Source organism: Haemorhous mexicanus, chromosome 15, assembly GCF_027477595.1.
Source record: "Haemorhous mexicanus isolate bHaeMex1 chromosome 15, bHaeMex1.pri, whole genome shotgun sequence".
Lineage (NCBI taxonomy): Eukaryota > Metazoa > Chordata > Aves > Passeriformes > Fringillidae > Haemorhous > Haemorhous mexicanus.
The window spans coordinates 4,816,808-4,831,099 of record NC_082355.1 but is presented as its reverse complement, the minus strand read 5'-3'; the positions used below and the strand labels follow the sequence as shown (position 1 = coordinate 4,831,099).

At 47.4% G+C, this 14,292-nt stretch overlaps 1 protein-coding gene across 1 annotated transcript; it reads left to right on the top strand.

Annotated features, from left to right (window-relative positions):
- Nucleotides 1-3,224: 3,224 nt before the first annotated feature.
- On the top strand, nt 3,225-6,635 carry LOC132334287 (basic proline-rich protein-like). Its single transcript, XM_059860226.1, has 2 exons — nt 3,225-5,715; nt 5,770-6,635. The coding sequence occupies exons 1-2, from the start codon at nt 3,777-3,779 to the stop codon at nt 5,916-5,918; spliced, it is 2,088 nt and encodes a 695-aa protein (XP_059716209.1). The 5' UTR covers nt 3,225-3,776; the 3' UTR covers nt 5,919-6,635.
- Nucleotides 6,636-14,292: the final 7,657 nt, after the last annotated feature.

The window sequence follows — 14,292 nt, the reverse complement described above, 5'->3', positions numbered from 1 at the left end:
GACATCACCCTGGGAGCCCTGGCTGAGCCCTTGCAGGTGTGGGCCAGCTGTGTCCTCATTTCTGGGGCTCTGGGGGCTCAGAGGTAGTGCAGCAGGAGGGTGGCAGCTGACACTGCTAAGAGTGTGGATTTTATTAATCCACAACTACAAGTGGCAAGAAGTAAAACGTTCTGGGGGCTGGGTGGATTTGATGTGGTAGATTTTGGTTCTGAGGAGAAAGCACAATAAACTTTGGATCTCAATTTTTACCTTGCCTTGACCCCACTTGTGCCTCAAATGAGAGTTCTTTAGAGAAACTTTCTGAAGTCAGGAGATTTATATCTTGTTTCCAAATGGAACAGACTCTGCTGAAAATGGCATGGATTTTACCAGGTCAATACAATTTATGATGAAATGGGAGATGTTTAAATCTAGTCCTACATAAATAGCCCCAGCAGGAAAGTAGTGGAGCCTGATTAAAAAAAAAAAAAAAAGAAAATTAATCCATTTTTAATGTATCTGCATCAGAAAATGTAACATCAGCCAAAGAGATCTCAAATCCTTCCTGCAGAGGGTAGGAAAGGGAACACACTGCTCATGCCAGCAGGTGTGTGGGCAGACTCACTGGCTACACTTTCACTGAAAGGATTCATAGCACCTTTCCTGAAGTGACATTCAGACCATTCCCAGTGCCAACACTACCCACAGTTAACAGACCACAGCTTGGAAAAGGATTTTCCAAATGATGAACTAGAGGGGTGAATCTGGCAAGAGTGAGTGCAGCAACCCCCGTGGGTGAGGTGGCCAGAGCAGGGGGTGAGGACACCAACCTGCTCTGCTGGGACCATATCCCCGTGAGCTGGACACAAAATCCAGGCTGCTAGGGGAGAGAGATGCAGTAGCAATGTGGGAATGCATACATTGGTAGAAATAGAGGAATTCAGCTCCTCCAAGAGGCTTTTGGTCAAAGCCCCACCAGGCTGCCACAGTGAGCACCCTGCACTGGCTCTGCTCTGCAGCAGCAGATGGTCCATCATTACCAAGCAGCTTTATGGCCATCCAAACTCTCTGAGATCTCTGTTCCTTGAACTTGCACATCTTTCAAGAAGAAAAACAGGGATGGAAACTAACTTGGAAGCTGGGCTTTCCTGCCTTGAGCCAAGATTCTCATGATACCTTTAACAGCCTTTCCTTGCTCACTTTTCAATTAACTGCTCTGCACCGAAGATTGCAGACTGTCAACTCATGCAAAGAGAAAATCCTTTCCCAGAGCTTTTTAAACTATTTTCTCAGGCTCCTGACTGCAGAGGGCTTTGAACAAACTGCTTCCAAGGAGGGAAAGGAAAATGAAGTGAGTGGTTTGTTGCAGTCAGCAGCATTTCTCCCAAGGTGCTGGCACCACTGCTCTGCTCCAGGGAAGAGGAGCTGTCACATCTCAGTGGGCTTTTCCCAGGCAGAGACATCAGTTTTGACTTCATATTTCCTTGGGGTTAGGTGGAAATTTCTCAAGAGTGAAAGGAGGAGGCAGAAAGGCAACTACCTACCTACCTATCATACACAATCTGCGAGAGGTGAGACAAGAAGGGACTACAGAATGTTTCCAATTTGCTTCAGAGCAAAAAGAAAGAGCAAAAGAGAACTGAAATGCTTTAGTAAAACCTGACACTCCTCGTTTTTCAGGTCAGGGCCAAAATGGAGGTGATATTTGAAAAGGATGCCTGCTCTTTCAGGAATTTGTTTGAAAACTAGGTGTTATACACTGCAATAACATGCTGCAAACAACTGATGCTGCAAAGGAGTTGGTGAGAAATACAGGATTTAAAGAGAATCCTCCACTCTGGGGACATGAAGTGAGCAAATTAGGAGCCTTTTAAAAATCAGAAAATTTGATTAAGTGTTAAAATAGCCACAAGTCAACTAACTTATGTTAGGAATTTGCAGGAGGGACCTGAAAGATAGTAGCTGGATATGGGAAGGAGATTTTTGTTTTGGGTTGGGTTTGTTGGGTTTTTTTAAATTCTAAAATTGTATCAGTTTATTTATGTATAGAGGGAGAGAGTACATGACCTTCCAGATCTGACATTCCAGATTAATTTTTAATTCTCTCATAAAGGGGGAAATTGGAATGAAGAAATAATGGCTGAGAAAGCAGAACAAAGCAGTCCCAAAATCACTGTTCCCTCTGAAAAAAAGAAAAGAAAAGAAAACAACAACAACAACAAAAAAAAACCCCACCCCAAAACACAAAAAAACCCCAGCAACAACAAAACCAACCCAATGTAAACTTTTAAACCCAAACCAAAAGAGCAATGTTCACCATGGATGGGTGCCCAACAGTATTCCCTGCATTCAGTCTTGCAGAGACACAGCCCTGAAGACTGCTCAAAGGAAAATTCCAGTGTTAAAATCTGATCATTTTTCCATTTCCATCATTGATTGATTCCAGATAAGGAAATGTACTACAAAGTCACTTGGGAAGTAGCCTTTCATGGGCCTCCAAGACTTCCTAGGGTTTACCTGGTCCTTTCTCCTCTAAAAAGTGCTGCTTCAGACCACTGGATTGGAGCAAGGCAACCTCAGCACTGCTCCCATTGCACATCAACATTTATTATTCATTTTCTTCTTAAAGGAGGCTCCAGAAATTTCTCAGAAAAAAGAGGAAAAAGACTAAGAAAGAGAAACCCATTGTCCCATCAGCACAAGGAGCAGGGAAAAATATAAGTAGGAGTATATCTGCACCTAAATATGTACCTGTGCCCCCTCCTGAAAGAGTGACAAACTGCAGCAAGCTGCATCTTGCTGTTTTACTGTATTTTGTCCCCTTCTCAGGACATTCCCCTTGCCAAGAGGAAGAGCTGGAGCCCTCCCATCTCCCTCCCTCATCTTGGCTCTAACCTGGCACAAACCCTTTGCTGCATTTTATATAACTTCATTGGTCTGGCTTTCCAACTGCTTAACAGCCCTTATCAGCAAATAAAAGCCTCCAGCAGCAGATGAGCAAAGTGATTGAGAAAGCCATAAAAACCGAAAAGAGAGAGCTGTCTGTAGTTAAAACAAGCCTCAGCTCCTGCTCCCCAGCCAACTCCCCCAGTAAGCAGGGAGGAATAGCAGGTTTATTACCCTCCCTTTGATTGTATGTCATCATTACAGCATTGTTTTCCCACATACCAATTCCTGCCTGGCTCCCACTTGCAATAAAAACCAGAGGTTTGGGTTCTTTTAAAAGATTAATGGACACTGTCACCGACATGTTTTAGGAAAAATCCTTTCCTTAGGATTTTTCCCTCCTGAGAAGCTGAGAGGCCTCAGGAACAAACTGTAAACAATTCTTATCTGCTGCTGTGGAATGCAACAGGGGGAATCTGTGATTGGTCTCATCTGGTTGTTTGGAATTAACGGCCAACCACAGTTCACCTGTCCAGACCGTCTCGGTCGGAGACAAGCCTTTGTTATTCATTCCTTTCCTATTCTTAGCTTAGCCTTCTGATGAAATCTTTTCTCTCTGTTCTTTTAGTATAGTTTTAATATATTTTCTATCATAAAATAATAAACCTAGCTTGCTGATACATGGAGTCAACTTTCTCGTCTCTTCCCTCATCCTGGGACCCTTGTGGACAATACTACAAATGGTGACCCCGAGTGAAAAAAGGAGCACCACCACAGAAGGTGAACACCGAGGACAGAACTGACAGATGGTGCCTCGAGTGAAGGAATCACCACAATTGGACCCTGAGTGAGGAAGAATTCTTCATTTGGCTGGCCGCAGAGAGAACCTTTTGAAAAGTCTCCGAGACAAGATGTCCAGAAGTCTTTGCAGCACAGAGCAGTCTGCCGAAGCCCAGAGGACACTGTCACAAGGTACTGTTTACACTTCCCTTCCTGAAAATGCTTCCCTTCTTACAAGGCAGATTCGGATCTGGACAAGGGTGCCTACGGAGGCGGAGGTTTCATTCTCTCCCTCAGAGGAGAAACTTATTGGCCTCTGGCAAAAATGGGGTCATGAGGACAGAATTCCTATGCTGAAGATACACTTCTATGAGTTTTTCAGGTGGGCAAAGCACCATGGCTTTTTCACTGATGTGCTGTATGCCCTTGATTCATACATATGGGAATGCATGGAATTCATTATCCGAGACCTTCTTTACCGGGGACTTGGATTTCCTCGGGTTTATCCGTCATTCAGAACTCTCTTCCCAGTTTTGAAACGGAAAGCGTCTGCATATCAGTGGATTTCGGATTGCCGAGGTATGTCTCCCTTCTCGCTGGCGCTGGCAAGAGGGGAACCAGTGCAAATCCACAGCCTGCAGGTTCCCAGCCCCCCCGAATCGCGGCGGGGGGGCGAAGTTTTGCCCGCGACAGAAGAAAAGTTTTTTTCTGCGCCTTTGGAGCATGCTCCGACGGAACCGCCTCCCCCGCCTTGCTGCTCTCAGGGGGGAGGTGAGTTGGCTCCACCGCCCGAGCCGGAGCCGCGGGCCCCACCCCAACCCGCCCCGCAGGAGGTGCCAGTCCCCGCGGCCCCTCCCGCGGCACCGCCTCAGCCCGGACCGGACCCGTCGCCTCCAGCGGAGTTTGTCGGCGTTCCCGTGGCAGAAGCACCGCCTCCCGGGGCTTCGCCCGAGTTGCTAGGCGACGCACTCGACAGCAATCGCCAAGAGCTCGCGACTGCGCTGCCGCTCCCGAAGCAAAGTGAGACAACAGTGCAGGCGGCACCGGTGGGCCCCGGCCCCGCGCCCCTGCCGCCCCCCGCGGCTGTCCCGCCGCCTCCCGTGTCGGCTCCGCCGGCTTTGCTGTCTGCGCCCGCGATGCAGCTTCCGGTACCCGGAGAAGACGCGGCTGCTGTCCCCAGCCCGGCGGGGGTCGATGCCGCGCTGCCCGCGCCGGTCGAATCCGCGTTCGACCCTCCAGCAGAGCCCGTGAGGGCTCCGAGCGCGGCGGCTCCGCCTTTGCCTGCCACGCCAGTGGAGGAGGCTGAGGTTGAGAACCACCAAGCGGAACCATCATTGGAGGCGCCCGTGGCCCCGCCGCTCCCCGCGGCGGCCACCGCGGCGCCTGCGATCAGCCTGGATTCCCCCCCGAGCTTTTCGGGCTGTCCCGAGGCTGCCCCTGCGGGGGGAGCTGGGACAGGGGAAGGGGATGCCTGTCTGCCCCTCCGTGGGGGGGTTGTGGCTCGACAGCTGATTGCGGGCTCAGCCCGTCAGCCTGCTTTCAAACTCAGCGTTTTTCGCGGGCCGGTTCGGGTTTGGTTCGGAGGTTCCCGTTGGGGGTTGGAATGCCTGACTCCCCCTGCGCACCCCAGCACCGTGGGGGAGGTGGCTCCTGAGCCTTCTGCTTCTGGTCCCCAGCCCGCAGGGAGTGGGGGTGGTACCGAGGGGCAGAAAGGAGGAACACCTTTTGCATTTGCGTTGCAGAGGCAGGAGAAACAGTGGAAAGTGAGCGTCGCTCAATTGCTCTGGGGACAAAGCACCCCCAGATCTAGGGTGATGATCCCTGGGAAAGCTTCTCTTCCCCAGCTGCTGGTCTGCACCGGTTCAGAGGGGATGAAGCGTTCGGTCACTTGTGCTGCCCAGGCATTGGCAGCAGAGTGCCGGGTTGTGAGACCACGGAGCCCGCTCCGCGGGCCGGGTCTGGGCCGTTTGGCTCGGTTCCCTGGGCCAGGGCCTCCGCCCGGCCAGCGGCTGTTTGGTTTGGGGGCTTTGCTTCCCCCGTCAGGACCTGGGCCACCGTTCTGTAGGCCAGGTCTGGGATCCCTGATCCTTCCACGAGGACCTGGACCACCGTTCTGTAGGCCAGGTCTGGGATCCCTGATCCTTCCACGAGGGCCAGGGCCCCCGCAGAGCCTCAGTGGCTCCTCTCTGCTGCTGCTCTTTCGTCCAAAAAAAAAAAAAAAAAAAAAAAAAAAAAAAAAAAAAAAAAAAAAAAAAAAAAAAAAAATTAAATAAAAAGAGTTGAAAGAGCTAGCAGCTCAAAAAGCGTTGAAAAGCCAAGCAAGCTTGTTTCAGGACCAAAAGGGACTTTCAGCAATGTCAGAGAGGAACATCTTCAGTTTGGACTTTCCCTGAAACTCAGCTGTTTGGACTTGAAGCAATGAACTTTCTTTTCATTGTTTTTGCATTTTCTTATATCTTAAGATTGTTTTGGTGTGTGATGTAATTTGATGTTTTGCAGATGAAGAATTTCCCTGACGGTTCCACATCAGCACTGATTGATGTTTTGATTGGCAACATTAAGCCTCTCAGGTGCTTGTTCTTTCCTCTGCATGGGCCAGCAGATGAAATTGCAAACACTTTTTCCTTTTAATTTATTTAAAATAAAAAGGGTGAGATGTCACCGACATGTTTTAGGAAAAATCCTTTCCTTAGGATTTTTCCCTCCTGAGAAGCTGAGAGGCCTCAGGAACAAACTGTAAACAATTCTTATCTGCTGCTGTGGAATGCAACAGGGGGAATCTGTGATTGGTCTCATCTGGTTGTTTGGAATTAACGGCCAACCACAGTTCACCTGTCCAGACCGTCTCGGTCGGAGACAAGCCTTTGTTATTCATTCCTTTCCTATTCTTAGCTTAGCCTTCTGATGAAATCTTTTCTCTCTGTTCTTTTAGTATAGTTTTAATATATTTTCTATCATAAAATAATAAACCTAGCTTGCTGATACATGGAGTCAACTTTCTCGTCTCTTCCCTCATCCTGGGACCCTTGTGGACAATACTACAGGACACAGCTGCCCTCATACTCTAAACTCGTGGAGTGGCTGGATATCACTCTTGAAATCCCAAATTCTGGCAGTTTTCTGCCAAGGCTGGGAGTCAAGGATGTCGTGAATTACAGAGGAGCTGCGTGCAGGGAAGGAGGTGGCACTGTGGAGAAATGAGACCTGTTGAGGGACAGCTCCTCATAAAGGAACTCCAGGATTAACAACCCTTGTTGATGAAAACAATGAACAACAAAAGTAAAAATGGTTTACATAGAGGTTTACAAGAGGGAAAAACCCAACATTTTGCACAGAACGACTTGAGACTTGTCTGAGCTCTGCTTTGGAGGTGAGTAGGAAGTGATGCTCAAAACCAAGCAGGAAATCACTGCTCTAAACACAGCAGTTGATTCACGTGGGGAAAAGCACAGCTTGGGGTCTGATTGGGAGGTGCTGGGATGTGCAGGATGAGGACAAGAGCCAGGTGCCCAGTGCCATGGGCAGGTTACACAGGTCAGCACAGGAGGGGCAGGGATGGAGCAGAAGGGAGAAGAGAGAAGGGACTTCTGGCTGGAAAAAACTGAAATTTGGTTACTTTCTTTTGCTGGTGGGAGACACTTTGTAAGCAAGGGCTGATTTCTGTCTGTCTCTCCCAACCCCAGGAGGATTGGTGATTGCCCCTGGCCCTCAGTGTACCCCTCATCCCTACAAGATGTCCATGCAGAGGCTTGCTGTGGATCTGTAAGGTCCCAAAGCCATCCCATGGTGCCCCCTGAGCTGTCAGGCCAGGCACAGGCTGACAATTCACAAAGAAATACAACGGGCTAGGCAAAGCCAGGCTGCTCCCAGGGGTTAGGAGGGACAAGGGGGTGACACAAAGGGCTGGTAGGGCACCCTCATGTCCCCAGAGCTGGGGCTCAGTTCCAGTCCTGCTCACATGCCTGGCCAGTTCCCAGGACAGGACAGGACCAGCTGGGACCCCTTGCTGGCACCATTTAGGAGGGAAAAGGGAAAGTAAATCCAACATGATCTTCACTACAAGCCTGTGTGGGCTGTCAGGACCCAAAAGAAGAAACCCAGACCATGGAGCAATCTCTTGCCAACCCAGAGATGCTGTGTTCTCCCCCTAGCTATGAAGTCTGCATTTAGCATTCATTGCCACCTCACTGAGCCTCATGAATTCCTCCCATGTGCATGTGCCTCTCTCATCCATTTCCATCAGCACCTCACTGTAATTTATTATTAGTTAAGAATTAATAGACACTTGGAATTATAATGTTACATTTTTGTCTTCTGGTGCTCTGAAGCATTTCATGCAGCAGATCAAGCATTAAATCTGTCATGTAAACACATTATTTTGTCATGTGATGCATTATGATAGCCCACTACCAGGAAAATGAAAAGCACTTAAAGGTTCGTGTTTGATGTGTACTGTCAACAAAACTCAGGAAGAATTTATAGGGTGTTGTGGTTTAATGAGTACCTGTTTAATAGGGTTTGAGTATCATTCAAAAATGTGGCTTTACAGGAGACATGTGATACATTGAATTTCAATGTGAATTATAAAGCCCAATCTGGGTCTCCAGGCTTCAACACAGCAAAGATAATAAGATCCAGGGAGCTGTTTATTAGCAATAAATCATGACCTTTTCTCGTTTTCTCTTGGAATATTCCTCTCTCCATCAGGCTTTATGAAGCTGCAGGGTTCATGTATGGAGGTGCCATGCAGTATCTTTGATTAGGGCAGAATAACTCAGCTATAGACAAGGGATGAATGAACTGAAGAGAAAGGAAGAGCTGATAAATAGGAGCTCCACCAAACACCCAGCCACTGGCAAGCCCAGCAAAGTTTAAGGAAGGGTTTGTTAATGACTTGGGAAAGCTTCAGTGAGTGTGTTTCCAGGTGGAATCTTCACCCAGCAGACTCCTGACAAAAGCCCCTCACACCTGGCCAGATGTGTCACAACAGCAGCACAAAAATGGCAAAAATCTGAACAAAGATGGAATTTCTTCTCCCTTTCTTCCCCAGGATGCTGCTGGGAGTGATGTGTTAGGGGTTTAGCTTGTATATTTTTCATGTATTTTTAATCCTGTAAATTCTTTAATGTATTTTTAATCCTGTAATTCTTTAATGTATAGCTCTGGACTCCACATAGCACAGTAGCTGCTGCTTTCCCATTTTGGTCAGACACAACAATTCCTCTCCAGGTCTGGGAATCAAGGACACCTCACTACCTCAGGCCCCAAGAAACGTAAAACAAAAGTGAGCTGGGGAGAGCAAACTTGGGTAAATTACTTCATTACCTGAAGCTGTAATTGGAAAATAAACTCCCAAATATGCAAATGGACCAAACTTACAAAAGTGTGAAAACCCATGACCATTTTGGGGTGTTGCCCCTGGGGGGCTTCATCTGCCCTTAATGTACCTGAAGGCCCTTCACTAAATATAACCACTTTTTATTCCCCTAATTTTGTCTGGCCTCTGTTTTTAGGTAGCTCCAAAAGGCATCAGGAGCACCTCCCAGAATCCAAGACAAGGCACAGGGTGATGTGACAAGGAACAGAGAGCAGCCTGAAGATAAATCCCAATCCCTTCATTGACCCACAAAGGAACCAGCCAAGCAGTGCTCACAGAGGGAGCCCAAGAGGATCCAAGATCCACCAGGAGGATCCAAGATCCACCAGGAGGATCCAAGTTACAGCTCCCCTTGACCTGGTACACAGTTCACAGGGTGAGAGCCCTAAAACCATCTCTTCAGACAGCTTTGGTTAGAATTCATCAAGACCTGATGCAATTAAATGCTCCAAGTTATTAATACTAACAAGATTTACTGCTCCCCATCTACAAATGATTTGCATTTTTATGCATTCTTTTAGCATGGATCATCACGACTTTCTTTGGTATTCATGAGGTTGCAATTTGTGTATTTCCATAATTACCTCATCATATTCCCCATTAGATAATGGACCAAGGGCATAAAACACCAAGCAGAATTCAAAAGCAGCATTGACTCTCTGCTCCACTGAGAGACTGAATGTCCCTTGTCCTTGAAGCAGAGCTCAAAGGAAAGCCCTGGGAAAGGGCTCTGCCCCAGCATTGGCTGAGGCTTGCAGGTAGAAATAAAATTTTAAATCATTTAAAAAAAAAAAGAGTGTTCAATCATTACAGCCTCTGGGAGCTTCCCTCCCCACCCTGAGTGCATTGACTCATTCTCTGCCCCTGTGGACTGAAGAGGATTGTACCACACGTGTGCCAAGCTAAGGAATCACAACCATTTCCATTCCACAGCTTTTAAAGCAGGACACAAGTGAAAGCTGAAGAAGCAGAACCAGCTTGGACAAGCTGTCCCCCATGCCAGGACACTGCCCCCACACCCCCTAAGGGACAGTTTGAATCCCAAACTCACCCAAACCACACAAGTAATTCACCACTGCACTGGAAGGAGGGGGAGGAAGGAAGGGTGATGAATTTCATGTACATGGAAACCTTTTTGTACACTTAGAAATGGAGATGAAGAGATTTAAAATTAACTGGCTGAGTTCACTGCTGGGCAAGTGATCTGAAATGGCCAATAAATAATTTATGCCAGCACCATCCATCACTGTGCAGCCTGGCTGGTGACGCTGCCCACGTCGGGGCCTCGCCTGGTGGAAAGAGACAACTTAATTCAGCACTAAGTGAATAACCCAAAATCCCATAAATGATTCATTGCTGGATTAAAAGCTAGAGATTTCTCCATAAATTTCTCTGCCCTGCATTAAATATGTAGATGATTGTGTGATGTTTATTAACTACTGGATGGCTTAGTTAAGGATGACACCAGCTCTGGTGTTTGAGAGCACCTTTGAAGCCATGAATCTTCATTAGATGTGCATTTCAGCATGAAAAGGGGTTACCTTCCAGGATTCAGTGTTCACTTACATCAGTAGAACTAGAGAATATGTATGTGAGATAAGAGAGTCAGGCCTTAGTATACTTTGTTTTAGAAAACATAAATACAGACAGGAATTATTTCCTAATTTGGATTACCTACCTTACTTCTCCTAGGTATTAAAAAATTCCAACCCCCTCCCAAAAAAAACCCCAAAACACACCCCCACTAAAGATTCTTTTTTTTTCTAGATACTCAAAAAAAGAAGCTGCATTTTGAAATAGTCAGAGTATATTCTGCTCCTTTTCTTCTAAATAATAATTTTAAAAAGATATTTTGGGAAGTGGTAGATTTCCCTTCCCCTTGGAGAAGGGTCAGTGCTTGAAAGACTAAAGAAAGGCAATGAACTTTTAGCAGAGATAATTTCCCAAGAGCTTCCTCCCCAACCCTTCCATTGGTATTTGAACACTCCAAAGTGCCTCTTTCTTCCCAGTGTCCTCATGATCCTTCCTGTCTCACTTTCAAACTACATGGAGCTCTTCAGCTGAGGTTAGGAAAGAAGTCCTGTGAGGAGAGGCTGAGGGAGCTGGGGGTGTTTAGCCTGGAGAAAAAGAGATCCAGGAGGGACCTTCTTGCTCTCAGCAGCTCCCTGAAAGGAGGTTGTGGCCAGGGGGGAATCAGCTCTGCTCCCAGGAAACCAGCAACAGGGCAAGAAATGGTACCAGGCTGAATCAGGGAAGATTCAGGTTGGACATCAGGAAGAATTTCTCCACTGGAAGCACTGTTGGGCATTGGAAGGGCTGCCCAGGGAGGTGGTGGAGTTCCCATTCCTGGAGGTGTTCAAGGAGCAGCCCCCCAGTGCTCTGGGTGACAAGGGGGGATCAGTCATGGGTTGGACTCTACGATCTTTGAGGTCTTTTCCAACCTCACTGATTCTGTGACTCTGCACTACAGGATAAGGAGATGAGGGTGAGGAGATGAGGGTTCTCTGTGGGAAGGCCAACTCCAATCTCAGTGTTCCTCTTAGCTCCTGAACACCCTCCAAAGGGATTCCTTGGAGGGTTCCTTTCCAAGACCCCCGTCCTGCTGGGTGGCAGGAGGGAGTGGAGCCTGAGATGAGCTGTGGCTTTGTTTGGGGCTGACATTTCCTTTCCCAGGTCACCACTTCCACAGTGTGATTGCAGGAGCTGCTGAGTCTTGGGGTTTGTGTTTTAAATTAGCAAGGGAAACCAAAACCACACTGCTCCCAGCTGGGGTTAGACAGCAGCAGGAAGAGGAAACCAAGAATTTCGTGGTCACCCAGGCTGAGGAGCACCAGAAAACCAGGGGGTTACTGAGACTGGCAGGAGAGGCCACCTGAGCCAGAGCCCAGTGTGCTGAAAGCATTCCCTGGAGCCATGAGCTCAGCCCATGAGCTCCTGGCTGGGACCTCCATCCTCACTGGAGGAGGCTGCATTGATTCTGCTTGGCATCAGCAAATCTGCATCACCTTTACAGCCTCTGCTCATCTCCCCAGATGTTTCTCTGCTCAGTCTCTGCAGCTCAATTTTGCCATCTGCTGTCATGGCTGTGACAGCACGTCCCATTTCCTCTTTTTACCAGGCTAAAATTTTCCACTTTTTCATGCATTCATCTCACACTGTGTGGTTATCTCTGTTCTTTCCCCAAGTCCCATGATGCTATTTATTCTTATTTCTAATTTCCTATGTACTCAGCCACATTCTTCCTTTCTGCTTGCTCTTTCTTAAGCCCCAATTACATTTCACCTTTGAAACCAAGAGATTTATTTATATGAACCTCAAAAAATGCCTGGAAAAGCACATTAAGGCTAAGAAACAAACCTAGAAGCATAATGAAATGTGCTGCTGAGATGGAAAGGGACCATGAGAACAGTCAGCTCCAATAAAGTCTATTAAGAGAGGTCTCTTATTAATCTCAAAATGATATTTAATTCATTCCTCTGGTTTCTCTTTAAAGGGTTTGTATTCCTAACTCAGCACTTGCCTTTCTTTTTTTTACTTCCTCCTGTTTCCTCATTAGTCAATCCCATATCCCAAAATATTCAAGTCTCCCTTTTTAATTGCTTTTCTGTCCCTCCTCCATACTAATCTGGCAGTTCAGTCATTATCTCCTCACGTCAGACCTCCTTTACCCTCTTTAATCAGTCATTTTGATACAGACAATTGTCCACAAACTACTGGGGACCAGTAAAAATTATTACTTGGACCAAAAGCTAAATCCTCCGTTAATTAACCACCTTGCTCCACAGAGCCAAGCCAGACTCTCCAGATATAACAGCATTTAGGCTTGAGATGGACTCTAAACAAATTAAAACCTGCTTTGCTCTGCCCCAGGCTCCCTGTACAAGTCCATAAATGCTGAGATAACTCCAGCAGCTCCAAGTGTTGGGAGAGGCCTCAGACCTGGGTAATTTCTGCTCGTGGTGCTTGGCAGTTTGAGAGGTGGTGGGAGGCCAGGATGGAGGGACTGGAGCCTTGGGGAAATGCAGGGTGGTTTTAAAGAAAATGGCTTTGCTCCTCTGCCCTCTGTGTAATGCTTTAATCTGTTACCAGAGGGTTTTTTGGCTACAGTGCTTTATTTTCACTCAAGTGTATTTGTTTTTTGCCTTCCAAGGTAAAAGTCTTAAAAATAAAGGCCAACATTTCCAGATGCCAATGACATCCTCTCCCACAGCCTTTTCTTTCTGAAAACTTGCTGCTTTCATCCAGCTTTTCTCCACTAGACCCAGAGACTGCATTCTGGGGCTTCTGTTGTTTTTGGAAAGCAGCATTTCCTCCAGCTACATTTAAAAGACTCACTTTAACCTTTCCCTGAACATACTGACAGCCCCAGTCCTCACAAATAACTTCAATGGATTTTCATTTAAATATAACCCTCCCCAAATCCTTGCCTCCAATTGCCATTCCAAACCCAAGGCTCTGCCTCAAGAATTGGGCTGAATAAAAAGATAAATAAGAATGCTCAGTGGTATAAGTTACACTTACAGCTTCCCTGCAGCCTCCCAGGGCTGTATTTTCACATGGCTGATCAGATCAAACTCACTTTGCTGGCTCCCATCTCTTCTCCCCTTGTGCAACTCCCCAAAACCAGGGCTTTTAAGTCCAGCCAGCACCACAGCAAATGTGCTAGAACCTTCCCAAGTGAGAGCCAGCTCTGCTGTAATGAAGTCATTAGTGAGGAGCTAATTAGTAAGAGCAAAAGGATTGGCCCAACTCTGCCAATTGGCAGCTGCAATGGAGATATTGTTGACTTAATTAGCAGGTTTAATTGGGTGGGGGAAAAAAGGCAAAAAGAAAAGTTTGTGTTTTTCAAAGGACTTCATCAAACCTGTTTGGGATTTTCTTTTTTGCTTGTTTCCTTTCATTCCCCACAGGTTTGTGTGGGATTCTGGCCTATAGGTGAGAGATGCCAGGTCCTGTGCTCTGTGCTGGGGCGGTGACAGCACAGTCACTGGTGTGGGACAGACACAGTCTCAGCTGAGCAAACCCAGCCTGGGAGCCCACAGGCCATGTCCCCTGTCTGGGGACTCTCCTGTGCCTCCCACAGCACCTCCAGAGCAGGGCTCTGAACCCAGGAGACCCCGAGAGGGACCCCAAAGAGGAACCTGCCCTGCCTGCCCAGCTCACAGCAGGCTGGAGAGTTCAAGAGTCTCACCACAGCCCTGAGCACAGGCAGAGGGGAAATCCAGAGCTGCCAGACCCTGCTGGCTTCTGAGCCACTGCTGTTCCCACAA

Excerpts from the sequence above, each read along its gene's own strand:
- LOC132334287 (XM_059860226.1), top strand. The coding sequence starts at position 3,777 with ATGTCCAGAAGTCTTTGCAGCACAGAGCAGTCTGCCGAAGCCCAGAGG. Across the intron at positions 5,716-5,769 it reads GCCACCGTTCTGTAGGCCAG|GTCTGGGATCCCTGATCCTT; the intron begins GTCTGGGATCCC and ends TCTGTAGGCCAG.